This window comes from Scyliorhinus torazame, chromosome 3, assembly GCF_047496885.1.
Source record: "Scyliorhinus torazame isolate Kashiwa2021f chromosome 3, sScyTor2.1, whole genome shotgun sequence".
Taxonomy (NCBI): Eukaryota; Metazoa; Chordata; class Chondrichthyes; order Carcharhiniformes; family Scyliorhinidae; genus Scyliorhinus; species Scyliorhinus torazame.
In genome coordinates, this window is record NC_092709.1 from 203,369,225 (window position 1) to 203,396,500 (window position 27,276).

Below are 27,276 nucleotides of genomic sequence, written 5' to 3' on the forward strand. Positions count from 1 at the left end.
ATCTAAGCTCTGCAGCCCTGCCACATCCAGCTGTGAGTGGTGGTGGACAATTAAATAACTCACTGGAGGAGGAAACTCCACAAATATCCCCATCTGTGATGGAGGAGTCCAGCACATATATGCCAAAGATAAGGTTGAGGCATTCGCAACAGTCTTCAGCCAGAAGTGTCGTGTGGATGATCCATCTCCGCCTCCTCCAGAGGTTCCCAGCATCACAGATGCCAGTCTTCAGCCAATATGACTCACTCCACGTGATATCAAGAAATGGCTGAAGGCACTGGATACTGCAAATGCTATGGGTCCTGACAATATCCCGGTAATAGTACTGAAGACTTGTGCTCCAGAACTTGCCGCACCCCTAGCCAAGCTGTTTCAGTACAGCTACAACACTGCCAACTACCCAGCAATGTGTAAAATTGCCCAAGTGTGTCCTGTACACAAGAAACAGGACAAATCCAACCCAGCCAATTACTGCCCTATCCCGTCTACTCTCCATTGTCAGCAAAGTGATGGAAGGAGTCATAAACAGTGCTCCAAGCGACCCTTACTCAGCAATAACCTGCTCACGGACGCTCAGGTTGGGTTCCGCCAGGGTCACTCCGCTCCTGTCCTCATTACAGCCTTGGTTCAAACTTGAACAACAGAGCTGAATGCCAGAGGTGAGGTGAGAGCAATTGCCCTTGACATCAAGGCAGCATTTGACTGAGTATGGCATAAAGGAGCCCTAGCTAAACTGAGTCAATGGGAATCAGGAGGAGAAAGCTCAACTGGTGGGAGTCAAACCGGACACCAAGGAAGATGGTTGTGCTGGTTGGAGGTCAATCATCACTGCAGGGCATTCCTCAGGGTAGTGTCCGAGGCCAAACAGTCTTCAGCTGCTTCAGCAATGACCCCCCCCCCTTTCCAACATCAGGTCACAAGTGGGGATGTTCACAGATGACTGCACAATGTTCAGCACCATTTGTGATTCCTCCTATAATGGAGCAGTCCATGTCCAAATGCAGCAAGACCTGGACAATATCCAGGCTTGGGTTGACAAGTGCCAGGCAATAACCATCTCCTACAAGAGAGGATCTAACCACCGCCCTTGACGTTCAATGACATTACTGTCGCTGAATCCCCCCCACAATCAAATTTTGGGGGTTACATTGAGCAGGACCAGGAACAGGACGACCCATACTAATAGTGTGGTTACCAGGGTACGCCAAAAATGAGGAATCCCACTGTAAGTAACTCTGCTCTGACCCCTCCTGAGTGCAGCTCCAACAACACTCTAGAAGCTCGACATCATCCAGGACAAAGAGCCCGCTTGATTTCTTCCACTTCCACAAACATTCAAACCCTCCACCACCAACTAACAGTGGTAGCTGTGTGTACCCATCTACAAGATGTGTTGCAGTAACACACCAAGAACACTACTTTCCAAACCCATGCCCACGATCATCTAGAAGCACAAGAGTAGCAGATACCTGGGAACACCACCACCTGGAGGTTCCCCTCCAAGTCACTCATCACCCTGATTTGGGAATATATCACCGCTCCTTCACTGTCACTGGGGAAACATCCTGGGAAATAGCACTATGGGTGTACCTACACTTCGGACTGCAGCTCACCACCTTCTGAAGGGCAACTAGGGATAGGCAATAAATGCTGGCTTACCCATCGCCCACATCTGTAGAAATGTTGCACAACATGAGCATATGTGTTAATCACCTGTATAACATTTACCAATGTAAATACACTCCTCATGTCTCCTTGTCTTGGCTCCTAATTATGAGATGTGTTTGTGTCGATCAGGAGTGAAATATTTGGTTCCTGCACAAAATGACGTTTGCTGTGCATAACCCTCTGATCACAGTGATTGTCCTGTCCCAAAGCCACTGCCCACACCAGTGATGCCTGCACCATGAGGTGTATTATGTTTCAAGAATATCATTCCCTTGCATTGTTGGATCACATGCTGTTACGTGTGCTCTGAGCACCTTCGAGGCAGGGCTGACCATCCGTCTTGGCTTGATTCTTGACAAATGGAGGTGTAATACTGAAGAGGGCGGGTGCTTATGCAGCAAAACAATACAGTACTTTTGAAATTCATGTGCCCACTGTATTCCATCAAGGTCTGCATGAGATGAGACTCTGCACATTGTATGAGTGCGCTGACCTCTGCCACTCTGCTGCCAGAGACTCCCAGTTGCTATCTTGTGCTCTTGGGAGAATCCTCACTGCATCTGATCTTCCTTCTCGTGGCATTTTGCGGCTAAAGATCCTTTAGTGCATCGGCATTGTCTGGACAGACCAGCATGATCAGTTTGTTATGGTCGCAGATGTTAAACAACTGGAAAGCCCTTGCGGTTCACATACTGGGCTGCTTGTTGTCGCAAAAGATCTTTGATGCGCTTGAGTACAGTAGGAGCTGCTTGAGTGCCGTAAATGGCACCCAGCACCTGTGGAAAACCACATCTCAGCGAATCGCAGTGCTCTTGCTCCCTGGCTCGCCTGATCTTGGTCGAAATTGACAAAAGCTTTAAAAAAATTCATTTTTATTCTCTTTCACATTTTCTCCCAAATGTACACCCACCAACAATAAATAATAATCAGTAACGAATGCAATGTCAATCCCCATATCAATAACAACCATCCCATCCTCCCACCAAACCCCCAAACATTAGCCTGCATGTTAACATAAACAAATAACAAAAAGGAATCCGGGATCACCTAGCGTCACCATTAACGCTTACAGTCGCCCCCCCCCCCCCCCAAATTTTCCCAACCAACCCCCAAATGTTCGATGTAATTCAATTCTTGAAAGTGCATACTGAATAACGCCCATGAAAAAAGTCGTCAGCACCTCCTCCAGCAATGTGGAGGTCGGCTCTACCGGGATGCTCTGTATCTTCTTTCTTCCAAAGTCTTGAACCTGCATATATCTAAATATTTCCCCCTGCTCCAGCCCATACTTCGCTCCCAGCTCCTTCATTCCTGCAAACAGAATCCCAAGAAACAAATCTTTTAGTGTCCTAATTTCTTTCTCCTCCCATCTCCGAAAATTACCATTCCACTTCCCTGGCTCAAATCTAAGGTTCCCCTGAATTGGCATTTCCCTTGACCCTACCCCAAGCCTTCCCCTTTGCAGTAGCGCCTTTCTAATTCTGGCCACCTCCCCTCCCATGTGAACGAGGTAATCATCCCTTCAATCGTTCGAAAAAATGCCTTTGGCAGGAAAATCGACACGCATTGGAAAATAATCAGAAAATAAATCGCCTGTACCCGACCCGCCAGTGATAGAGGGAGACCATCTCACCTTGCCGAAGCTGGAGTAGTATTGGAGGAAGGTTTACAGTGTCAAACAGCACCCCATTCAGTATACAAATGAAAACAACACCCGTACATTCCAAGTAAAGAAGAAAATGCAATCAATCAGTAAACAGTGTAATCAAGACCAACAATAACTTGCCCCCCCCCCCAACACCACCAATGTTTGATGGCAACCAATTCTCTAAAGTGCACAATAAACAGTCACCATGAACCTTCCTTCATCCCCGTCAGCTCAAACTTCACCTCGAGAGTCAGAAATTCCAGTAAGTCCCCCCCCTGCCATGCTGAGGCACAGTGCAGAGAAGCTGACCTCCCCCCAACAACCTGCCTTCGGGCAATCGGCGAGGTGAAGGCTAAAACATCTGCCTCCGCATCCGTCTGCAGCCTTGGCCGGTCTGACACCTCGAAAAATGGCTTCTAGGAGCTCTGGTTCCAAGTTCATGTGCACTGCCCCCGAGATGACACTGAAAACCTTCCTCCAATACTCCTCCAGCTTCGGACAGGACCAAAACATATGTACATGGTTTGTGGGGCTCCTCCAACTTCACTCACATACGTCCTCCACTCCCTCAGAGTTAGCTCATCCTCTCCCTCCTGAGGTGTGCCCTATGCACAACCTTCAGCTTTATCAGCCTAACCTCGCGCATGAGGTTGAGACGTTCACCCTCCAGAGCACCTCACACCACAAACTGTCTTTCATACCCACCCCCCAAACTCTTCCTTCCACTTGGCTTTGATCCTCTCCATGGACACCCTGTCCTCCCACAAATTTCTCCTCTAGATCGCCGACACCATCTCCTTCCCCATTCCCCCTGCCGTTGATACCTCTTCCAATAATGAGGGGTCGGCGCTATCGGGAAGCTCTGTACCTCCTTCCTCGCAAAGCCTCGAAGCTGCAGGTACCTAAAACCTTCCCCTTGCCCCAGTCCATATTTCTCCTCAACTCTTCCAACCTCGTAAAACGTGCCCCCAGGAACAGGTCATTTAATACCCTAAGCCCCCTATCCACCCATCGCCGAAACCTTCTGTCCAGCTTCCCTGGCTCAAACTCAAACCTATGGTTCCCCCTAATCGGCATCTCCCCTGACCCAGCCCCCAGCTTAAAAGTGCTGCCCCAACTGCCTCCAAATCTCAGCATTGCCACCACCACCGGACCCCCCAGAGTATTTATCCAGGGCCATCGGGAGCGGTGCTGTAACCAGCGCCCTTACCCTCAATCGCACAGATTCTCCTCCATTCCAACCCACTGGGACTCTCTCTTTTGCTCTCTTCCCCCCCCCCCCCAAAAGCTCACCTTTTCAACTATTGTTGCCCAATAGTAATATAATAAATAATAAATTCAGGAGGCCTAACCCCACTGCCTGCCGCCCTCTCTGCAGGACCACCTTCCTAACCCTGGCTACCTTCTACCACCCCACCCCAAATAAACAAGGTGATCAACTTATCCACTTCCTTATAAAAAGCCTTCGACGAAAAGACTGGCAGGCACCGAAAGTATAAAACAAATTGTGGCAGTGCATTAATTTATTCACCTGCACCCGACCTGCCAGTGACAGAAGGAGACTATCCCACCTTGCCAAATCCGCTTTCACCCTCCCCATCAAGCTAGTACAATTGTACCTACAGAGCCTCCCCAGTCCTGTGCCACCTGCACCTCCAAATACGTGAAGTGGGTTGCTGCCCTGCAGAATGGCAGTCCCCTCACCCCCTCCCCACTCCCGGCCAGGACACCGCAAAGTATTCCCTCTTTTCCAGGTTCAATTTGTGTCCTGAAAAAGATCCAAAAGTTCAGAGAAGTCCCATAATGCTCCCCATCGATGCACTCGGCTCTGATATATACACTAAATCGTCTGCATACAGAAACACCCCACATTTTCTCCCCCCCCCCCCCCCCCAACCCTCCGTACTATTCTCTTCTATAGCCCCAAGCTCCTTAAAGCAATGGCCAAAGACTATCGCTAGTGCAAATAGCAGGGAGGTCATAGGACACCCCTTCCTGGTCCCCTGGTGCAGAGCAAGGTATCCCGAACTCGTATCCCCGCCGGTCAGGAAGAAACTGCTACTTGCCTGTGACCCCTTCCCCTTTTAATTCACATTCCTATGGGAGATGCTCGCAAGCACTGTGTGCTACGTTGTGTGCACTCAGCTCCAACCTCTCCTTGAAGCTCAGGTCGTTGGGTGTTTGCCTTCCATTGACAGTTGTAAATCACACCATTCTCAAGTCACGCTGATGTGGGATTTAATTTTGACTCTGGGTGATTCCAGTGTGTGGCCTCTAACAAGATGCTAATTTATTAAAATTAACTTCCCGGCATTCGACAGCAGCCTGCCATTGACGGGGAGGATAGAAGCAGTCACATCCTGGATTTAAAGCGCCACGAACTCAACCAGGGCTTTATTGTGAGCTTCTCCAATCTACCATTGAACATGCCTGTCATCTTCGGACACCGAAGATGCCAGCCTATTATATATACTGCCAGATGCTAGGATTGGATTTTCAGACTAAAATCTAAAAAGTATTTTTTTGTTGTTTGTGGTTTTTGTTTTTTAAAAATGGCTTAGGCTTACCTTTATTATGAATTTAATGATTTTTATTTGAGTAATAAATATTAATAGTTAACCCTTGAAACATTAATTGGGTATCTACTTTTTATTGTATTTACAGAAGTCTGATGCAAAGTTCTGTGTAGTGCAAAAATCTTCATTGTTCTGATATATACATAAACAATTAACGTTAGTTCAAGGAGCTCCTGTTCCTATCTGCTTTCTTCAGTATTATATCAGTGGCCTTGTAGAATTGCTGCAGTTGCCCTGTTGACTGATGTTTTGAAACCTAAAAGCACAAGAACGTAGAGCTTTGTGCTTTGAATATTTTGGTATCTTTTTCTACTTCCTGTATATGTTTGCAATGGACTAGGGGAATGTTGTAGGTTTGAAAATGCCATGTTTAACATTCAATTTAGTTTTAAAAGCAATTATTTTCTCGATGTTTAGAATCTTGCGCCCGATGGGGAGGATGAAAGTGATAGTGATAGTGATGACGATGATGATGATGTTCAAGTAACCATTGGTGATATTAAAACTGGAGCACCGCAGTACACGTACGTCCCCATGCTTCTCCTATTTGTATGTAAATGTCTGTGTTCCTTGAGGTGAATAAAGCAGTCCTGGTTTACATTGCATGAACATGCCAGGATTGGTTCTGTTTACGATTTCATTTTCCTGAGCAGGTACTGCAAGTGCAGCTTCAAAGAAATTATGTATAAAACAGGGCTATTTCATGCACTAGTTTTCTTTTTAAAAAAAAATATTTTTTATTAAGGTTTTTTAACAACACAATTTTTCCCCTTACAAACAGTAACCCCCCTCCGTAACAAAATAACGCAAAATCTCCCTGAGCAAGACATATACATGGCAAGATGGTATATTTACATAGCTTTATACACTGGCTCTTGGCCGCACGTACCGTTTCCCCCCACCCTCCATGCTATCTCCCGCTCGTCCATCCCCTCAAACAATCTCTCGTGTCTCCCCCCCCCCCCCCCCCCCCCCCCCCACCCCCAGGGTTGCTGCTGCTACTGATCGACCTTCTAACGCTCCGCGAGATATTCTAGGAACGGTTGCCACCGCCTGTAAAACCCCTGTGCAGACCCTCTCAAAGCAAACTTAATTCTCTCCAATTTTATGAACCCTGCCATGTCGTAAATCCAGGCCTCCAGGCTAGGGGGCTTCGCCTCCTTCCACAATAGCAAGACCCTTCGCCGGGCTACTAGGGACGCAAAGGCCAGAATTCCGGCCTCTTTCGCCTCCTGCACTCCCGGCTCATCCACTATTCCAAATAGTGCTAGTCCCCAGCTTGGCTTGACCCGGACTTTCACCACCTGGGATATTACTCGCGCCACACCTCTCCAGAACCCCTCCAATGCCGGGCATGACCAAAACATATGGACATGGTTCGCCGTGCTCCCTGAACATCTTTCACACCTATCCTCTACACCAAAGAACCTACTCAGCCTCGCCCTCGTCAAATGCACTTCGTGAACCACCTTAAATTGTATCAGACTGAGCCTGGCACACGAGGAGGAGGAATTAACCCTACCCAGGGCATCCGCCCATAGCCCTTCCTCAATCTCCTCCCCCAGCTCCTCCTCCCATTTACCTTTCAATTCTTCTACTAGCGCTTCCCCCTCTTCTTTCATCTCTTGGTATATTTCCGACACCTTGCCCTCCCCGACCCATGCCCCCGAGATCACCCTATCTTGAACTTCTTGGGCCGGGAGCAATGGAAATTCCCTCACCTGTCGCCTCACAAAAGCCCTCACCTGCATATATCTAAATGCATTTCCCGGGGGTAACTCAAACTTCTCCTCCAGTGACCCTAGGCTCGCAAATGTCCCGTCAATGAACAGGTCCCCCATTCTTCTTATCCCCGCCCGATGCCAGCCTTGGAACCCCCCGTCCATCTTCCCCGGGACAAACCGGTGGTTACCCCTGATCTGGGACCACACCGATGCTCCCATTGCACCCCTGTGTCTTCTCCACTGGCCCCAGATCCTTAGTGTTGCCGCCACCACCGAGCTTGTGGTGTATTTTGTCGGCGAGAGCGGCAGCGGTGCCGTTACCAACGCCCCCAGGCTCGTTCCTTTACAGGACGCCATCTCCATCCTCTTCCATGCCGCCCCCTCTCCCTCCATGACCCACTTGCGGATCATCGCCACGTTTGCTGCCCAGTAGTAACTCTCTAGGTTTTGCAAAGCTAATCCTCCTCGGTCCCTGTTGCGTTCCAAGAACCTTCTCCTAACCCTCGGCGTCTTATTTGCCCACACATACCCCATAATACTCCTACCTACTCTCTTGAAAAAGCCCTTGGTGATCACGATGGGAAGGCACTGAAACACAAACAAAAACTTCGGAAGGACCACCATTTTGACCGACTGCACCCTACCCGCCAACGAGAGCGGGAGCATGTCCCATCTTTTAAAATCCTCCTCCATTTACTCCACCACCCTCGTCAAATTCAGTTTATGTAGGGCCCCCCAACATCTGGCTATCTGGATCCCCAGATACCGAAAACTCCTCTCCGCCCTCCTCAGCGGTAGATCCCCTATCCCTCTTTCTTGGTCCCCTGCCTGTAATACAAAAAGCTCACTCTTCTCTACATTAAGCTTGTAGCCCGAGAACTCTCCAAACTCCTTCAGAGTCTGCATGACCTCCACCATCCCCTCCATTGGGTCCGCCACGTATAGCAGCAGGTCATCCGCATATAGCGATACCCGATGCTCCTCTTCCCCGTGGACTATCCCCCTCCATTTCTGAGACTCCCTAAGTGATATGGCCAAGGGTTCGATCGGCAATGCAAACGACAGGGGGGACCCATGTCTCGTCCCTCGGTACAGCCGAAAGTACTCCGACCTCCGCCGGTTCGTCACTACGCTCGCCACCGGGGCGCTGTAAAGGAGCTTAACCCATCTAATGAACCCTCCCCCGAACCCAAACCTGCGCAATACCTCCCAGAGGTACTCCCACTCTACTCGGTCAAAGGCTTTTTCCGCGTCCATAGCTGCCACTATCTCCGCCTCTCCCTCCTCCGATGTCATAGTTATCAAGTTTAAGAGCCGCCGCACATTGGTATTTAACTGCCTGCCCTTTACAAATCCCGTCTGGTCCTCGTGGATTACCCCCGGGACACAGTCCTCGATCCTTGTGGCCAGTACCTTCGCCAATAGCTTAGCATCCACATTGAGGAGCAAAATCGGCCTGTACGATCCACATTGCAGTGGATCCTTGTCTCGCTTTAGAATCAAGGAGATTGTCGCCTCCGACATTGTCTGGGGCAGGGTTCCCTCCTCTCTTGCCTCGTTGAAGGTCCTCACTAGTAGCGGGGCCAGCAGGTCCACATATTTTCTATAGAATTCCACCGGGAACCCGTCCGGCCCCGGGGCCTTCCCCGCCTGCATGCTCCCCAAACCCTTACTCCACTCCTCCAACCCAATTGGTGCCCCCAAACCAACCGTCTCCTGCTCCTCCACCCTCGGGAACCCCAGCTGGTCCAGGAATCGCCTCATCCCCCCCCCCCCCCCCCCCCCGGGGGCTGGGATCTGTACAGCTCTTCATAGATGTCCTTGAATACCTTATTTATTTTCGTTGCACTTCGAACCGTGGCTCCCCTTCCATCTTTGATTCCCCCTATTTCCCTCGCTGCCGCCCTCTTACCGAGCTGGTGCGCCAGCATCCGACTAGCCTTTTCCCCGTACTCGTAAGTCGCCCCTTGCGCCTTCCTCCACTGTGCCTCCGCCTTGCCCGTGGTCAGCAGGTCAAACTCCGTCTGGAGCCGTCGCCTTTCCCCAAGTAATCTTTCCTCCGGGGCCTCTGCGTATCTCCTGTCCACTCGCAAGATCTCCCCCACTAACCTCTCACTTTCCATTCCCTCTATCTTCTCCCTATGAGCCCTGATGGAGATCAGCTCTCCCCTGATCACCGCCTTCAACGCCTCCCATACCACCCCCACTCGCACCTCCCCGTTGTCGTTGGCCTCCAAGTACCTTTCAATACACCCCCTCACCTTCCCACACACCACCTCATCGGCCAGCAGTCTCACATCCAGACGCCACAGCGGGCATTGGTCCCTTTCCTCTCCCAGCTCCAGTTCCACCCAGTGCGGGGCATGGTCTGAAACGGCTATGGCCGAATACTCCGTCCCCTCCACTCTCTGGATGAGCGCCCTGCCCAGAACAAAGAAATCTATCCGGGAGTAAACCTTATGCACGTGGGAGAAAAAAGAAAATTCCCTGGCCTGCGGTCTTGCAAACCTCCATCGGTCCACTCCCCCCATCTGATCCATAAACCCCCTAAGTACCTTGGCCGCCGCCGGCCTCCTTCCCGTCCTTGATCTGGAGCGGTCCAGTGCTGGGTCCAGCGCCATGTTGAAGTCCCCTCCCATTATCAGTCTTACCTCCAGGTCCGGAAGCTCCTGTCGTGGCCTTGTCCCTCTCCCCCAGCCCATATAGCATTTCCTGCGCGTGGTTGACCCACGATGTACAACAACCATCATACTTCAACCCTCAAACACCCCCCTCCCACACAAACCCTCAATTAGAGTCCAATTTATCAGCTAGTATAAAGGTCCACGCCTCTTCGGGCGTTTCGAAGTAGTGGTGTTGGCCATTATGTGTAACCCACAGTCGCGTTGGCTGCAACATTCCAAATTTCACTCCTTTCCGATGCAGCACCGCTTTGGCCCGGTTGAAACCCGCTCTCCGCTTAGCGACCTCCGCGCTCGAGTCCGGGTATATTCTGATCTCCGCATTGTCCCACTTGCTGCTCCGTTCCTTCTTGGTCCATTTCAGGACCCTCTGTCCGTAAACCGGTGAAATCTCACCACCATCGCCCTTGGCGGCTCTTTTGCCTTGGGCTTCCTCGCTAGCACTCGGTGCGCCCCATCCAGCTCCAGCAATCCCGGGAGGCCTCCGCACCCATCAGTGTCCCGATCATTGTGCCCGCATATGCCGCGGCATCGGCACCCTCCACTCCTTCTGGAAGACCCAGAATCCTCAAGTTGTTTCTCCTTGATCTGTTCTCCAGGTCTTCGAGTCTTCCCGTCCACGTCTTGTGCAGCGCCTCGTACCGCTCCACTCTCTCCGCCAGGCCCACGAGCTCATCGTCGTTCTCACTCACTTTTTCCTGGATCTTCACCTCTTGGGCTTTCTGGGTTGCTCCAAGTCTTTCAGCCATTGCCAGTATAGGCGCCACCATCTCCTTACGCAGCTCCTCGAAGCAGCACATGATGAACTCTTTCATCTCCTCTCTGTCCGTGGGCGCCGCCATTTTGTTTTTTTCTTTTTCTTCTCCCGCTGCTCAGGGCCGTTTTTTTCGCCTTTTCGCTGCGGGGCCGATCCATGCAGGTCTGTAGGGAACTTTCTCCTTTCTTCCCCACGTGTTGGTTTTTTTAAAAAGTGCCGTTGGGGCTCCGTTAGCGGGCCCAAAAGTCAGTTTTCGCGGGAGCTGCCGAATCGCGCGGCTTAGCTCCGCATCGCCGCAACCCGGCATGCAATAGTTTTCAACTAAAATGTTCTGGTCATTAGGATTTGGGTGAGGCTTAATTTCTTGCTCATCTGTAGTTACCTTGAGAAGATGGCGGTAATGGCGTTACTCCTTGAACTGCATTGTGAGCAAATATTGAATCCATTGTCATATAGCTTTTGGCAGTAATGTTATTAAAACCTCTGTTAAGATGCAGACAGTATGACTGCTAGAGCAGTGACTTAAGGCGTTGTAAAAGTGAGATAATTGATTTGCAGTGAAATGTTCTGCTACTAGATCTTGAGAACCATTTACTTCTTAACAGATAGCTAGCTAATGGAATATTGTTTATGTTTGAAGGCCTCCTGGGGTATACATAATTTATGAAAAGTATTGTGTTTGGTCCTGGCTAAACAAGTCAAGGGACATCCTGTAGGAAAAGACTACATAATGCCTTATGCTTTGGGTACAGGTATTATAGTTAATGGGAGTAGCCAGGTCTGTCTGAAAAGTCAATTTCATCCGAGAATTCTCCTCTGAACATAGCTTTTTCAGTTTGATCCTAAAAGGTTTTCTCCCAAAGATTCCGCACAGAGAAAAGGAAGGAGAAACCTGGTGGCTACCGTTATTCATGTGGTACTTGTAATATGTTGCTTTGCTTAATTGGAATCTAGAGACAGGTCTAGGAACCGAGTTTAAGGTCTTCCCTTTTATTTGAGAGCTGTTGTAACAATAAAGCTATTTCTTTGTTTCTAATGTGAATTCTGTGTTTAAATTAAAGTTTGTTTTAACGTTAAAAAAATACCAGAGACGTCCAGTAGCGGCCATGGAGTGGGCGGTCACAATTTGGTTGTTCCCGCTCAAGGCGAAGAGTGAAGTATTTGAGTGCAAGAGGTGCAGGTGTACCTGTGGAAGGTTTTGCTCCTCTGGTGTGGCAGGTGGATGGATCCATGAACTAGGAGTGTTGCAAGAAGAAAAGAGTTGCTGGAACAGGAGAGTCTTTGTGGTAACCACTGTGATACCGTGCTGCCTACTGCACTACCGTGCTGTTCACGCAAGATGGTATCCCAGGTCCTGCTGTGGGCTGGCATGGGTTTCATCAAATCCCTACAGTGCAGAAGGTAGTATATTCGGCCCATCGAGTCTGCAACAAACCTCCAAAAGAGCAGCCCACTCCCCCGCCCTATCGCTGTAATCCCATAACCCCACCTAACCTGCAAATCTTTAGACTGAGGAACCCCACGCAGACACTGGGAGAACATGCAAACGCCACACACAATCACCCAAGACCGGAATCAGTCCCAGGTCCCCGGCTCTGTGGGGCAGCAGTGCTAACCTATGTGACGTCCTTTCATTATTTTTTATAACTTAACTACTTGAGTGGCAATTTAGTGTGGCTAATCCACCTACCCTACACAGCTTTGGGTTGTGGGTGTGAGATCTACGCAGACAGGGGGAGAAAGTGCAAACTCCACGCTGACCCGGGGCGGGATCAAACCCAGGCCCTCAGTGCTGTGAGGCAGCAGTGCTACCACTGCGCCACTATGCCACCTAAGCATCCCTTAGCCTTGTAACACGGTAGCCTTGTGGATAGCACAATTGCTTCACAGCTCCAGGGTCCCAGGTTCGATTCCGGCTTGGGTCACTGTCTGTGCGGAGTCTGCACATCCTCCCCGTGTGTGCGTGGGTTTCCTCCGGGTGCTCCGGTTTCCTCCCACAGTCCAAAGATGTGCAGGTTAGGTGGATTGGCCATGATAAATTGTCCTTAGTGTTGGGTGGGGTTACTGGGTTATGGGGATAGGGTAGAGGTGTGGACCTCGGATAGGGTGCTCTTTCCAAGAGCCGGTGCAGACTCGATGGGCCGAATGGCCTCCTTCTGCACTGTAAATTCTATGAAATCTATTCATTATTGCAGGAATTGTTAATGTAGCTCACACGGCATTTGCATTGACAGCCTCGCTCCCAGCCCTGTGCCTAAATTAGAATTTGTGGTTACATTGATGATTAAATAATGGTCAAATTGTGTTTCAATGCCATCTTTCGAATTCAGATTGTATAAGCGCTCGCAGCTTTTCAGGCCAGATTTGTCATTTTAGGCTCATATCCAGAAGGAACTGACAAAATCTGTTCCTTCATTTGGTAAAGCAAAGTCCTAACACAGAGTAACCTATTCTCCAAATAAGAACTTACTGATATGCAGTGAGGCTATCACAGCTGTTGTTTACTTGGAAACAAGCTCAGGACGGCTACAAATAACTGTGGTCCTATGTGTGTAACTTTCATTGCAAACTTTATATTGAAACTCATAAACAGGAACTTTTAAAGTCCATTTATATGTGGAACTAAATATTTGCGTTGACAAAATTCAAGTGAAGACTATTAAATGAGCAAGTGATCATCACTTAGCCATGTGAAATTAAGATTTGTCTAAGTTGAATTATATTTTCTGTCCAATAGCTATGGTGTAACACCTGTGAATCTCAATATTAAGTCGTCAGGAAGACTTTATGGATCGGGTAAGAGATTTTAGCCATTATTTTCTCCCCGAGCTACTTGCCAATTACAGCCAAAATATGAGTAACTGCATAAACTAGCTACTGAGCATTGCTTAAGAGAGGCTTGGCAAAGATCCTTATTCTTTCCTGTCCTCTACCACCCAATAGAGAAGGACATAACCTCACAAGCCATTTTTCAATTGTGGTTGGTTATTGAGAAATCAGCACTGTCCCACATTTGAACTCTGGGAATTTTTGTATTTAAATTGATTTACTTTAGCTGTTGAACTTGTATATCCAAATATAAAAGAGTTTTCTTTGTTGGTTTCATTAGCATTGTAGTATGGCATTTGTAAAACAGTAATTTGGAGTTTATGAAGCCCCTTTAGCATAATTTCAAAATGTTTGGGGATATTGAGGTCAAAATAAAGACAAAAGCAATGAAATTGTCGATTTATTTTCAAGAACATCTTCAACAAAAATGTTCAAGTTTCTATAATCTACATTTTTAGGAATAACAAAATGCTGGAAATTTATGTTAATCATATATTTTCCATTCCCTGGTTCACAGTTGCCTTTCAGTCAGTCCTCTGCACAGTAAGGAACCCTCAACTGCCATTGTTGTCAGTAACTGTTACCAATTGCTCTTTGGGGGGTAAAGTGGCTTGCTCGATGGGAAACTAGATCAATTTTGTGTATTATTGATTGGTGCGCTTTTACTTTGCTAACATAGTGTTTGTTTATCACTGTAAATGTTGCATACAGTCAGTTCTTAACCTGAATATTAGTTTCTTGAATTGTAGTCCTTGGTGTAAGATGAGCAGCTACTATTTTCTCTAGCCTTTCCCAGTACTCTGTTGATGCAGTGGTAGAATCTGTCAAAACAAAACATCTTAAAGCCCTGTGTAACTATCCTCACTCAAGTCACTTATCGCAAGCTGTTTCTGTCATTGTTTGTGTGCTCACCTCCTTTTGATAAATGAGCAAAAGAAATGCCTTGCAAGATGGTTTTGTTTAAACCCATTGTAGTTACAGTTTAAACTATCAAATATTTATTTTAGCGACCTCCTTAAGCTATTTGAGCATTTGAAAGTGAATAACATCAAAATTACTTGGTAGTGAATAAGTAAAATAGTTACTTTTTGAATTAATTATTTTATATTTGATTTGTCCATGCATCCAATACTGAATGAGAACTGCAACTGAGTTAGAGTAATGTAGAAGATTAATCTTTTTATCTCACTTTTTTAACATGTTCTTAGCATTCTACCGGTAAAGTATTGTTACTTACTGTCAACCGTAACTTTTTATTTACAGGGACAAAAGCTGGAAAGGGGGTTGACCTTGATGCCCCTGGGGACATCAATGGAATCCCAACATTAGAAATAGATTTGGATTCTTTTGAAGATAAACCTTGGAGGAAACCAGGTATAGTATTTTCTGCTACAAAAAGGAATCTTCCCACCAGTTGAATATTTAACTGTATGCATGAATTGCAAACTTATTTTGGTGTTTTGTCATCTAAGACCTAATGTTATAGTAACGTCTCAAAATTACCTTATTTGTAAGAAATTACTGAAAATTAGTTACCAGTATTAAACTCTTAATATAGTGACTGTTTTATGTTTATGCAGCTCAAACGCTGTGCACATGAGAAAAACAGTTGAAATTAAGTAATTATTGTAATTATAGTTCTGTTTGCTGATGCAGTTGTTTTTCCCCTCCATTTAAGGTGCTGACCTTTCTGATTACTTCAATTATGGGTTCAATGAGGAGACTTGGAAAGCTTATTGTGAAAAACAGAAGCGATTGCGAATGGGTCTTGAACCCCTTCCTCTTGTCTCAACGACAAACCGAATTACAGTTAGTATTCATTGAGATCATATTTCTAACTCTTGAGTCATCAATGCACATCTCAAATTATTAAAATACAGATCACCACACCTTCAAGAAATTCCTACCATACTACTCCTCCCTACCCCACATCCCCTCCATTCGAAGCCTACTATCAGACAGGTAATGCTATTACAAAGTCTTAGTAAGAAAGTGCTCAATTTCAATTTTGCTGCCAGTGAGATGAAGGAGAAGCAAAATTAGTAGAACCATCTTAAAAACTTCCTGATCACTGGGAATTACATGGGGAAAAAATGAAGAGAAATAGATAATTCAACCTCTCAAACAGATCATGGCTGATTTGTACTCCCACTTCAATTATTTGTCTTTGCTCCCTTTATGCCCTTGCCTGACAACAAAATCTATCCATGTCAGTCTTGAAAGTTTTAATTGATCCAGCATCCACAGTTTTTTAAGGAAAAGAATCCCACATTTCCACCATAACAGGAAATGCTGGAAACTTAGCTTATTCCATTTCAGTGTTTGACTGTTCATTATGACCTAAAACATTAGCTCTGTTTCTTTCCACAGATGCTGCCAGATCAACTGAGTATTTCCAGAGATTTTATTTAAGGTTTACAGCATGCACAGTATTTTGCTTCCAGATTTCCGCTATCCTTTGTGGAACGTTATTTGCTGATTTTTCATCCTAAACGGCTTGGCTCTATTTTTAAGGTTATGCTCCCTTATTAGAATATGGTCAATATTACATCAACACATATTTATGAAAGGAAAATCATTTTGACAAACTTACTTTTTTGAGGCTGTAACTAAGGTGAGCCAGGGAAACCAGTGAATTTATTTGATTTTCAGAAAGCATTCAATAAGGTGATGGATAATGAGGTTATTACACAAAATAAGACCATAAGACATAGGAGCAGAATTAGTCCACTCGGCCCATTGAGTCTGCTCCGCCATTCAATCATGGCTGATATTTTTCTCATTCCATTCTCCTGCCTTCTCCCCATAACCCCTGATCACTTTATAAATCAAGAACCTATCTATCTCTGTCTTAAAGACACTCTGTGATTTGGCCTACACAACCTTCTGTGGCACAGATTCACCACTCTTTGGCTGAAGAAATTCCTCCTCCTCTCTGTTTTAGTCTATGATCGTGTCCTCTGGTTCTAGTTTTTCCTACAAGTTGAAACATCCTCTCCACATCCACTCTATCCAGGCCTCACAGTATCCTGTAAGTTTCAATAAGATCCCCCTCACCCTTCTAAACTCTCAACGAGTACAGACCCAGAGTCCTCAACCGTTCCTCATACGGCAAACTCTTCATTCCAGGGATCATTCTTGTGAACCTCTTCTGGACTCTTTCCATGGCCAGGACATCCTTCCTTGGATACAGGGTCCAAAACTGCTCGCAATACTCCAAATGGGGTCTGACCAGAGCCTTATACAACCTCAGAAGTACATCCCCGGTCTTGTATTCTAGCCCTCTCGACATGAATGCTAACATTGCATTTGTCTTCCTAACTGCCGACTGAACCTGCACGTTAACCTTAAGAGAATCTTGAACAACGACTCATCCCTTTGTGCTTCTGATTTCCTAAGCATTTCTACATTTAGAAAACAGTCTATGCCTCCATTCCTCCTTCCAAAATGCATAACCTCACACACGTTTCCACATTGTATTCAATCTGCCACTTCTTTGCCCATTCTCCTGTCCAAGTCTTTTTGCAGCCCCCTTGCTTCCTCAATACTACCTGTCCCTCTACAGATACTTGTATCATCTGTAAACTTAGCAACATTGCCTTCCGTTCCTCCCTCCAGATCATTAAAAAAATATATATTTTTATTCTCCTTTTCCTCACTTTCTCCCAAATATACACCCACCAACAATAAACAATAATCAGTAACAAATATGTCAATCCCCATATCAATAACAACGATCCCATCCTCCCACCAAACTCCAAACATTAGCCCGCATGTTCACACAAACAAATGACAAAAAGGAATTAGAGATCACCCATGGTCGCCATTAACACACAGCCCCCCTCCAACCCACACGCCCCAACTAATGTTCGATGTTATCCAGTTCTTGAAAATGCATAATGAATAATGCCCATGAATTGTAGAACCCCTCCATCCTTCCCCTCAGTTCAAACTTAACCTTCTCAAGAGTCAAGAATTCCAACAGGTCCCCACGCCAGGGCAGAGGGTGGAGTGGTTGCTCTCCAACCTATCAGGATCTGCCTTCGGGCGATCAACACCCCAAATAGGGCCGCCCGGTCCAGTTTCAAGTGCACCACTTTAGAAATTACCCTAAAAGCCTTCTTCCAGTAATCCTCTAGCTTTGGACAGGACCAAAACACATGTACGTGATTAGTGCCCCCCCCAACCCACTGCTGACATTACCCCCTTCTCCAGTACCCCTGTCGTCAGCACCTCCTCCAGCAATGTGGAGAGGCCGGCTCCACCGGGAAGCTCTGTATCTCCTTTCTGGCAAAGTCTCGAACCTCCATGTGTCTAAACATTTCCCCCTGCTCCAGCCCATACTTCGCTTCCAGCTCCTTCAATCCTGCAAACCGACCCCTAAGAAACAAATCTTTTATTGTCTTAATCCCCTTCTCCTCCCATTTCCGAAAATGTCCATCCCACCTCCCTGGCTCAAATCTGTGGTTCCCCCGAATCGGCATTTCCCTTGACCCTGCCCCCAACCCGAAGTGTTGGCGAAACTGCCTCCAAATTCTCAATGAAGCTATTATTACCGAACTCCCTGAGTACTTCAGAGGGGCTATCGGGAGCAACACTGCTGCTAGTGCTTTCAATCCCGATCCCCTGCACAAACTCCTCCATTCTGACCCACTGGGAATCAACCCCTCTGACCCAGCTCCGCACCTTCTCCACATTCGCCGCCCAGTAGTAATACATCAGATTCAGAAGACCCAAACCCCCTGCCAGCCTTCCTCTCTGTAGCAGCACCTTTTTAACTCTGGCCACCTTCCCTCCCCATAAGAACAAAGTAATCCTTCCCTCAATCTCTCTGAAAAGAGCCTTTGGCAGGAAAATAGGCAGGCATTGAAAAATCAACCGAAATCGCGACAACACGTTCATTTTAACCGCTTGTACCCGACCCGCCAGTGACAGAGGGAGAACATCCCACCTTGCCAGATCAGCTTTCACTCACCAAACTAGAAATGTTGTACCTGCGGAGCCCCCCCCCCCCGGCAACCTGCACCCCCAGGTACCTAAAGTGAGTCCCTGCCCTACGGAATGGCAGCCCCCCCACCCTCGGCGGAGACACCACAAAATACTCACTCTTGTCTAGATTTAGTTTGTACCCCGAGAAAGACCCAAACACTCGAAGCAGCTCCAATATTCCCCCTATCGACGCACTCTGTTCCGACACGTATAACAGCAAGTCATCAGCATATAAGGACACTCTTTGCTCTCTCTCTCTCTCTCTCTCTCTCTCTCTCTCTCTCTCTCTCTCTCTCTCTCTCTCTCTCTCTCTTTTCCCCCCCCCCCTTCCCACTATTCCTTTCCATACCCCCGAACTTCTTAATGCGATGGCCAACGGCTCAATCGCGAGTGCAATCAGCAGGGGGGACATATCACATCCCTGCCTAGTCCCACGGTGGAGAGACAAGTATCCCGAGCTGATGTTGTTTGTGCGGACACTCGCCCTCAGCTTATATAGTAGCTTTACCCAGTTGACAAATCTTGGTCCAATCCCAAACTGCTCCAGAACTGCCATCAAATACCCCCATTCTACCCGGTCAAACGCCTTCTCAGCGTCCAATGCCACAACCACCTCTGTTTCCTTCCTCTCTGCCGGTGCCATAACAATGTTCAATACCCTTCTAACATTTGAAAAGCTGCCTCCCTCTCTCGAACCCCCATCTGATCTTCACCTTCGGGAGGCACCCCTCCAGCCTACCCGCCGGTACCTTCGCCAATACTTTTGCGTTCACATTCAGAAGTGATATGGGCCTATACGACGCACACTCCGTCGGATCCTTATCTATTTTTAGCAACAGGGAAATCGTTGCCTGCCTCAAAGTTTGGGGCAACACCCCCTTCCCTATCGCCTCTTCAAACAGCCCCACCATCAGGGTTGGCAGCTTATCCTTGAATTTTTTATAATATTCCACTGGAAAACCATCCGGCCCTGCCACCTTCAGTGACTGCAGCCTCCCAATCGCATCCTTTATCTCCTGCTCCACTATCGCTCCTTCTAATGTAGCCTTGTCCCCCTCCCCTAACCTCAGGCACTCCAACCCATCTAGAAATTCCTGCATCTCATGGTCTCCCCCAGGTGGCTCTGACCTGTACAACCTCTCATAAAATTCCTCAAAAACCTTGTTAATCAGATCCGGAGCCACCACCAATTTCCCTGCCCTTTCCCTCACCTGAACAATTTCCCTTACTGCTGCCTCCCTCTGGAGCTGATCTGCTAACATACACCTTATCTCCATGTTTGTAAACTGCACTCCTTGCTCGTCTCAGTTGGCGCACCGCCTTCCTGGTACTCCTTCCAGATCATTAATGTATCTTGTGAAAAGTTGTGGTCCCAGCACAGACCCTTGAAGCACACTGCTAGTCACCGGCTGCCATCCTGAAAAAGACTTCTTTATCCCCACTCTCTGCCTTCTGCCAATCAGCCAATCCTCTATCAATGCCAGGATCTTACCCTTAACACCATGGGCTCTTAACTTATTTAACAGTCTCCTATGCGGCACCTTGCCATAGTAAGGGTTCTTGGGATTCGGGGCAATATATTAACATGGGTTGAGGATAGGTTAAGAAACAAGAAACTGGAAAAAAAGAGTCTTTGGATTGTCTGGTTGTAACTAGTTGGATTAGCAAGGATCAATGCTTGAACCTAATCTATTTACAACTCATATCAATGACTTAGATGAGGGAACTGAGTGTAATGTACCCAAGTTTGTTAAGTTACAAACCTATGTTGAAAAGTAAGCTGTGAGGAGGACTCGGACTGAAAATGGATTTAGTCAGATTACGTGAATGGGCAAGAATGTGGCATATGGATTGTAATGCATAGAAATGCGAAGCTTTGGTAGGATAATTGGAAAAGCAGAATTTTTTTTAAGAGGCCAATTGGTATTCTGAGTATCCTTGTACACAAGTCACAGGAAGTTGACATGCAGGTATGTTTGCCCTTATTAAAAAACTTCTGATATCATGTGTTCTAGAACCTTGGTGAGACCACAACTGGTGTCACATCCTTACCAAAGATAGCCGTGCAATGAAAGTTCCTGGGGTGAGGTGATTGTCCTTTGGAGGAGAGTTTGGATAGACCAGGCTTATATTCACTCGAGTTCAGAAGAATGAGAGGTGATCCCATTAAAAGATATAACATTTTTAAGGAACTTGACAGGGTAGGTACTGGGGGGATGTTTCCCTGGATGAGGATTCTAGAAGGGGTCTACTATTTAGGATTGCAATTCATTTTTTTTTTCTCCACTCAAAAGATTGTGAATCATCAAAATTCTCAAGAATATAATGTTGAGTATACTCCAGATTGAGATTGATAAATTTTTGGATACAAAGGGAATCACAGGATATATAAATAGCGCAGAAAGATGTAACTAAGGCAGATCAGTTTGAACCTTGTGGAATGGCAGAGCAGACTCTAGGGTTGGATTGGCTTATTCCTGCACCTATTTTATAAGTTTTGGACTCTGCACCAAAGGAAATTGTTTTGACCCTTCCTATCTGTACTGTACCCCTCCAAGATTAACACAACTTTCCTCATGTTCAGTGCCCAGAATTGAATGTACTTATCTAATTGGGACCTGATAGAGACATTTTACAACTGAAGCATCAATTCCTCAATTAATAGTATAAAATAAAAACTGGAAATGCTGGCAAAACCTCAGCAGTACTGGCAGTATCTGTTTCGAGTTGGTGTGAGTCCAATAGGGCTCCTCTTCAGAAGAGACATGTGGACTCGAAACACTAAATCTGTTTCTCTCTCTGAGATGCTGCCAGACCTGCTGCATTTTGCCAGCAGTTTCCATCTTTAGTTCAGATTTCCAGCATCTGCAGTAGTTTGATTTTAAACATCAATTCCTCATTTTAGTTGGAGGCCAATATTTGATTAGCCTTTCAAATTTATTTTTGTGCTTGCATAATAGCTTTCAGTGATTTGCGAGTACAGGCACCTAAATCCCTTTGTTCCTCCAAAGCTGATTATCTCTGGCATATAATATTCTGTTTTGTCTTTCTCTGAAGACAATTGCCAAAATAAACATTAACTGCCAAACATTTGACTGCTCATTTATTCTTTGCATACCGCTTGGTATACTCTTGCTCCATTCTCTCCAATGCTTGCTCTATGTGATCAGTATCATACTTAAAATTATGCCCTATTATTTTAATTTTTTCAGGTACAACAAGGTAGAACTGGGAACTCTGAGAAAGAACCAGAGATACCACCCCCTAAGATGGACTTCCCTTCCCCTCCAAATCGTTTCAGAGCAGGACCTCCACCCAACAGGTCAGAATTTAGACAAAGGCAGGTCCAGTGGAAGTTTTCTACCTTCTTCTAGTCGTTATTGCTTATGTTTTAATAAAGCATAGTAGATGTGAAATGTTGGCATTTTGCCCATAAAATGTGCTTTAAAAATTGCAATATGTCCAGAAAAACATTTTGTGCTATGTGTGCCATGGTGAAATACCTGGTTAAAATTAAGAGCTATTGTAATTAAGGTGGTGAATTTAGAATATCGGACACCCATGACTTGGATATATATATCTGGTTCTTCACTGTTGCTGGGTCAAAATCCTGAGTCTCCCTTCCTTTCACAGTGCTGTCAATATCACAATGATATCTGAGGTCCAATATCTTGGGCTACTTGGATCTCATCATTTGCATAGACAGTAAATTCCCCAAGGGGTGACTGTTACAGAGAAGCATCCCTGAATTTTGTTTCCTAATGTTCTCTTTCATGGCCCATCTGTGCTAGTTTTTTTTTTTTAATTCGTTGATTTGAGAAACAAACACTGGATATCTTTCAGCTGTTTCTTGATTGAGCACTGTGTTCTCATTTCTATTCAACTTGCAAGGTAGTGATCTTTTTATTGAAACATCATTTTTTCCCCCAATAAATTTAAGAGTATCCAATTCATTTTTTCCAATTAAGGGGCAATTTAGCGTGGCCAATCCACCTAGCCTGCACATCTTTGGGTTGTGGGGGTGAAACCCACGCAGACACGGGGAGAATGTGCAAACTCCACATTGACAGTGACCCAGGGCTGGGATCGAACTTGGGACCTCGGCGCCGTGAGACAGCAGGGCTAACCCACTGTGCCACCGTGCTGCCCTTAAACATCTTTTTATTTACTTTCGAATGGAGCAGGGAAACCGAGAACAATGCAGTCATAAATTCAGCTCTCTTTTTCTACCCCCACCCCCAATGTACAACGCAAAATTATACAAACGAAAACAGTAAAATTAAAAGTCAACAGCAATCAATTATTTGAAGCAAGAGATAAGCAGTTTCCATCTATAAAACAATTTCTCGGTTAAACCCCTCATGACCGATTTAATCTTCTCCAGCTATAAAAAGGACATCAAGTCTTCTGACCGCGATAGAGAACTGGGTGACTTGGAAGTGATTTCCAGGTTAATAAAACTCTCCTGCGAACTATTAATGAAGCAAATGGAATAATGTCTGCTTAAGGCTGTAAGGCTGGTCAGTGAGGGTAAGGTTCCAAATATGGCTGTTGGGAGGACAGGGCTGTAGGTCATTGTCCAGAATATTGGAAAACGTGTTGTAAAATGACCAGAAGTTGACAGCTTTTGGCAGGACCAGAACATATGGGTGTGGTCAGCGAGAGTGAGAGAGCATGTGTTGTCTGTATGGGGGATGGGGGCATGGGGAGAATGTGCAAACCCCAGACAGACAGTGACCCAGGGCCGGGATTCGAACCCGGGTTCTCAGCGCTGCAGTCCCAGTGCTAACCACTTTGCCCCTAGTTTTAAGTAAATTAACTGTGAGCTCGCTGAAACTGGCAAAGTTTCATCTGCAAACAGGTCGGCAAAACGTGCAAATCCCTGCTCCCTCCACAAGGCAAGTGCCGAGACGAGCATGGAGGGTAAAAAGGAAGTGGTAAGTGCAAATGCAAATAGGGTCCAGTAGGGAAGGAACAGAAAGCTTAAAGTATTAAGAAAATTGTTTCCATATTCTTAAAGTGGATATCACAATGGGGTTTAATGTGAATTTTGAGAGGGAGAAGGGACGTGGAGCACAGACCCAAGACAGGAAGAGAAGATGAGCAACAGGAATTTGCCTCCATAAGGCGCCAGTTCAGGCTTGGGTCTTGTCACCATGTCAGGATTCTTTGAATATTCGCTGCCCAATAATAATGCAAATTAGGAAGAGGTAGACCACTGACTCATCTCTCCCTCCGAAGTAAAGCTCTGTGGGCTTTCTGGGATCTGCCCACCCAGAAGAACAAGGATATTGGCTTGTTAACCCTGGCAAAAAATTACTTTGGTAGGAAGATGGGGAGGCTTTGGAAAAGAAACAAAAAATGTTCATTTTTATGGAATGAATTCTACCAGCTACGGACAGCGGTAAACAATCCCAGTGGTGCAAATCCACTTTAACCATGGCAATCAGGCTCGAGTAACTTATTTTATGCAGCGTCAGAGAGGCATGTTGTTGCCTACGTAATGAACGCTGGCACCAGATATACGGAATGGCAGAGCACCTGGGGGATTTGTTTGATGCTGGAGTTGATTAGAAAACATTCGCTTTTGTTAATGTTCAGTTTTTAGCCGGAAAAAGAGCCAACTGTGCTGAGAATTTTCATTATGTTGTCGACACAAGAAACCGGATTTGTAATGTATAAAAGGAGGTCACCAGTATACAAGGATACACAATGTTCCACACCAGCTTGGTGGATGCCCTTAAGCGTGGACGTCTTCAGGGCTATTGATAGGGGTAGTATTTCTAAAGCTAAGTGCAATAGGGACAGGGAGCATCCCTGACGGGTTTGGGATAAGTACCCAATGAAGGGAGGTAGTGTACATACTTACGGTGGGGAGGTGTATAGGAGGCAGATCCATCAGATAAATCTTTGGCCAAACCCAAATCTACCCATGATTGTAAACAAATAATCCCATTCCACTCGGTCGAAAGCCTTCTCTGCATTCAGAGAGCCGACCACCTCTGGCAGTCGAGGCAGCTGTGGAAAGTATGATGTTGAGGTGACTGGTTACGTTTGCAGATAATTGGAGACCCTTTATGAAGCCAGTTTGGTCCTCCGAGATTGTTAGGGAGACATGGCTCCAAACGATACGCCAACACCTTAGCTAGTAACTTTACATCTACATTTAGGCGATAGGTCGATGAGAGTCGCACTTTTTAGACTAAGTGAGATAGAGGCTTTAATCATGGAAGTGCAGAAGGAGGCCATTCAACCCATCGAGTCTGCACCGACCTTTTGAAAGAGCACCCGACCTCTGCCCAATCCCCCACCCTATCCCTGTAACCCGATCTATTATTTTGCATAGCCAATCCACATAACCTACACATCTTTGGGCTGTGGGAAGAAGTCCATGCAAACACAGGAAGAACGTTGTTGCTAACTTTGCCTTAGTTTAATTGCTCTGTTTTATTACCTTTGCTCTTGAGTCGCCAGGTATCTTTATGATACCGTCACGTGGTTCAAGTCCGAGTAATGATCAATAATCCAATACACCGATTAGTAAGATTTAAATCAAAGCACATTTATTATACACCGTAATCACTACTCATGCACAGATTCTACGTTTAAGGTACTTCTACAACTAACAGGCCTATACTTAACTTGGAACTGGCCCACCAGTTCAGGGAAACAAATGGCCTTTCGTTCGAGTTCTGAGCCTGCGGGATACGAAGTTGGTACAGATTGATAGCTAGGAGCGCCTATCTCATAGCAAGCGTTGAAGTAAGACTTACAGTTTCGACCAGCTGCTGAAGAGTGAAGAGAGCGACTTGAACTTGGGGCTCAATTCTTATAGTCCCCAGGGGCTTCCAGCCTTTCGGGGCGGACCCTGTACCTGGTCCCAAGTGATTGGACTTTGTCCCAATCGCTTGGTTCGATTTTCTCCAATGCTGGAGCAGTTCCCTGATCGATGGGCGGTCTTGAGGTGGTCGTTCACCTCCTTTTGTGTAGGCTCCTGCTGGCGCCGAAGAGTCTGGTTTTGCTTTGTGTGTCTAAATGTTGCTTATTGTTCCCGGGGATTGCTCATTAGTATGCAGATGGCTGTTGTTTTGTTATGCTGATGGTTGCTGGTATCGATATTGTCTGGCCTTTCCAGAGGTAAATACACAGTCAACCTGCAGCTGCTGGTTTTTGTCTTGTTGGCTGACTTTCCCATCAGCCTTTGCCGTTCGCCATTTTGAATCGGGAGTTGGCCATTTTAAGTGCCTACAACGTGCAAATTCCACGCAGTTACCCGAGGTCGGAACCCGGGTTTCTGGTGCTGTGAGGGAGCTAATCACTGTGCCACCGTAACGCCAATTGAGTTAATGTAGGGGGTAGGGATCCATGAGATAACAAGTCGTTGAACACATCTAAAGGGCGCAGGTTGAGTGGAGAGCCTTTTGTAAAAATAAATAGGGAAGTCATCGGGACCTGAAGCTTTACCGCTCTGCATCAACCAAATACAATTTTTATCTCGTCCAGGCGCCAATGGTCGTCTAATCCTCTACTCCTGTACACGTCTACAGACGGGATGTCTAAATTATTTGGAAAGTTAACCATTGTCAAGACATCCGAAGGAGGATCAGATTTGGTAGTTACGATAAAAGGAAGCGAAAGTCAGATTAATATCCGAGAGGTCGGTCGTGAGGTTATAGAACATAGAACATAACAGCGCAGTACAGGCCCTTCGGCCCTCAATGTTGCGCCGACCTGTGAAACCACTCTAAAGCCCATCTACACTATCCCCTTATTGTCCATATGTCTATCCAATGACCATTTGAATGCCCTTAGTGTTGGCGAGTCCACTACTGTTACAGGCAGGGCATTCCACGCCCTTACTACTCTCTGAGGAAAGAACCTACCTCTGACATCTGTCCTATATCTATCTCCCCTCAATTTAAAGCTATGTCCCCTCGTGCTAGACATCACCATCCGAGGAAAAGAGCTCTCACTGTCCACCCTATCTAATCCTCTGATCATCTTGTATGCCTCAATTAAGTCACTTCTTAACCTTCTTCTCTCTGACGAAAACAGCCTCAAGTCCCTCAGCCTTCCCTCATAAGATCTTGCCTCCATACCAGGCAACATTCTGGTAAATCTCCTCTGCACCCTTTCCAATGCTTCCACATCCTTCCTATAATGCGGCGACCAGAATTGCACGTTATACTCCAAATGCGGCCGCACCAGAGTTTTGTACGGCTGCAACATGACCTCATGGCTCCAAAACTCAATCCCTCTACTAATAAAAGCTAACACACCGTACGCCTTCTTAACAACCCTCTCAACCTGGGTGGCAACTTTCAGGGATCTATGTACATGGACACCGAGATCTCTCTGCTCATCCACACTGCCAAGAATCTTACCATTAGCCCAGTACTCTGTC

General features: G+C 46.4%; 1 protein-coding gene across 5 annotated transcripts in view; it reads left to right on the forward strand.

The window, feature by feature from the left end:
• fip1l1a (FIP1 like 1a (S. cerevisiae)) overlaps positions 1-27,276 on the forward strand; it is a 139,521-nt gene that overhangs the window by 28,278 nt on the left and 83,967 nt on the right. For 3 of the 5 annotated variants that reach the window (XM_072496770.1, XM_072496767.1, XM_072496769.1), the window contains exons 4-8: positions 6,310-6,416; positions 13,792-13,850; positions 15,147-15,257; positions 15,562-15,692; positions 22,085-22,212. In XM_072496770.1, the coding sequence (XP_072352871.1) occupies positions 6,310-6,416; positions 13,792-13,850; positions 15,147-15,257; positions 15,562-15,692; positions 22,085-22,212 (536 nt within the window). The remainder of the gene's footprint in view (positions 1-6,309; positions 6,417-13,791; positions 13,851-15,146; positions 15,258-15,561; positions 15,693-22,084; positions 22,213-27,276) is intronic. The other 2 variants (XM_072496771.1, XM_072496772.1) reach the window with 1 other exon arrangement.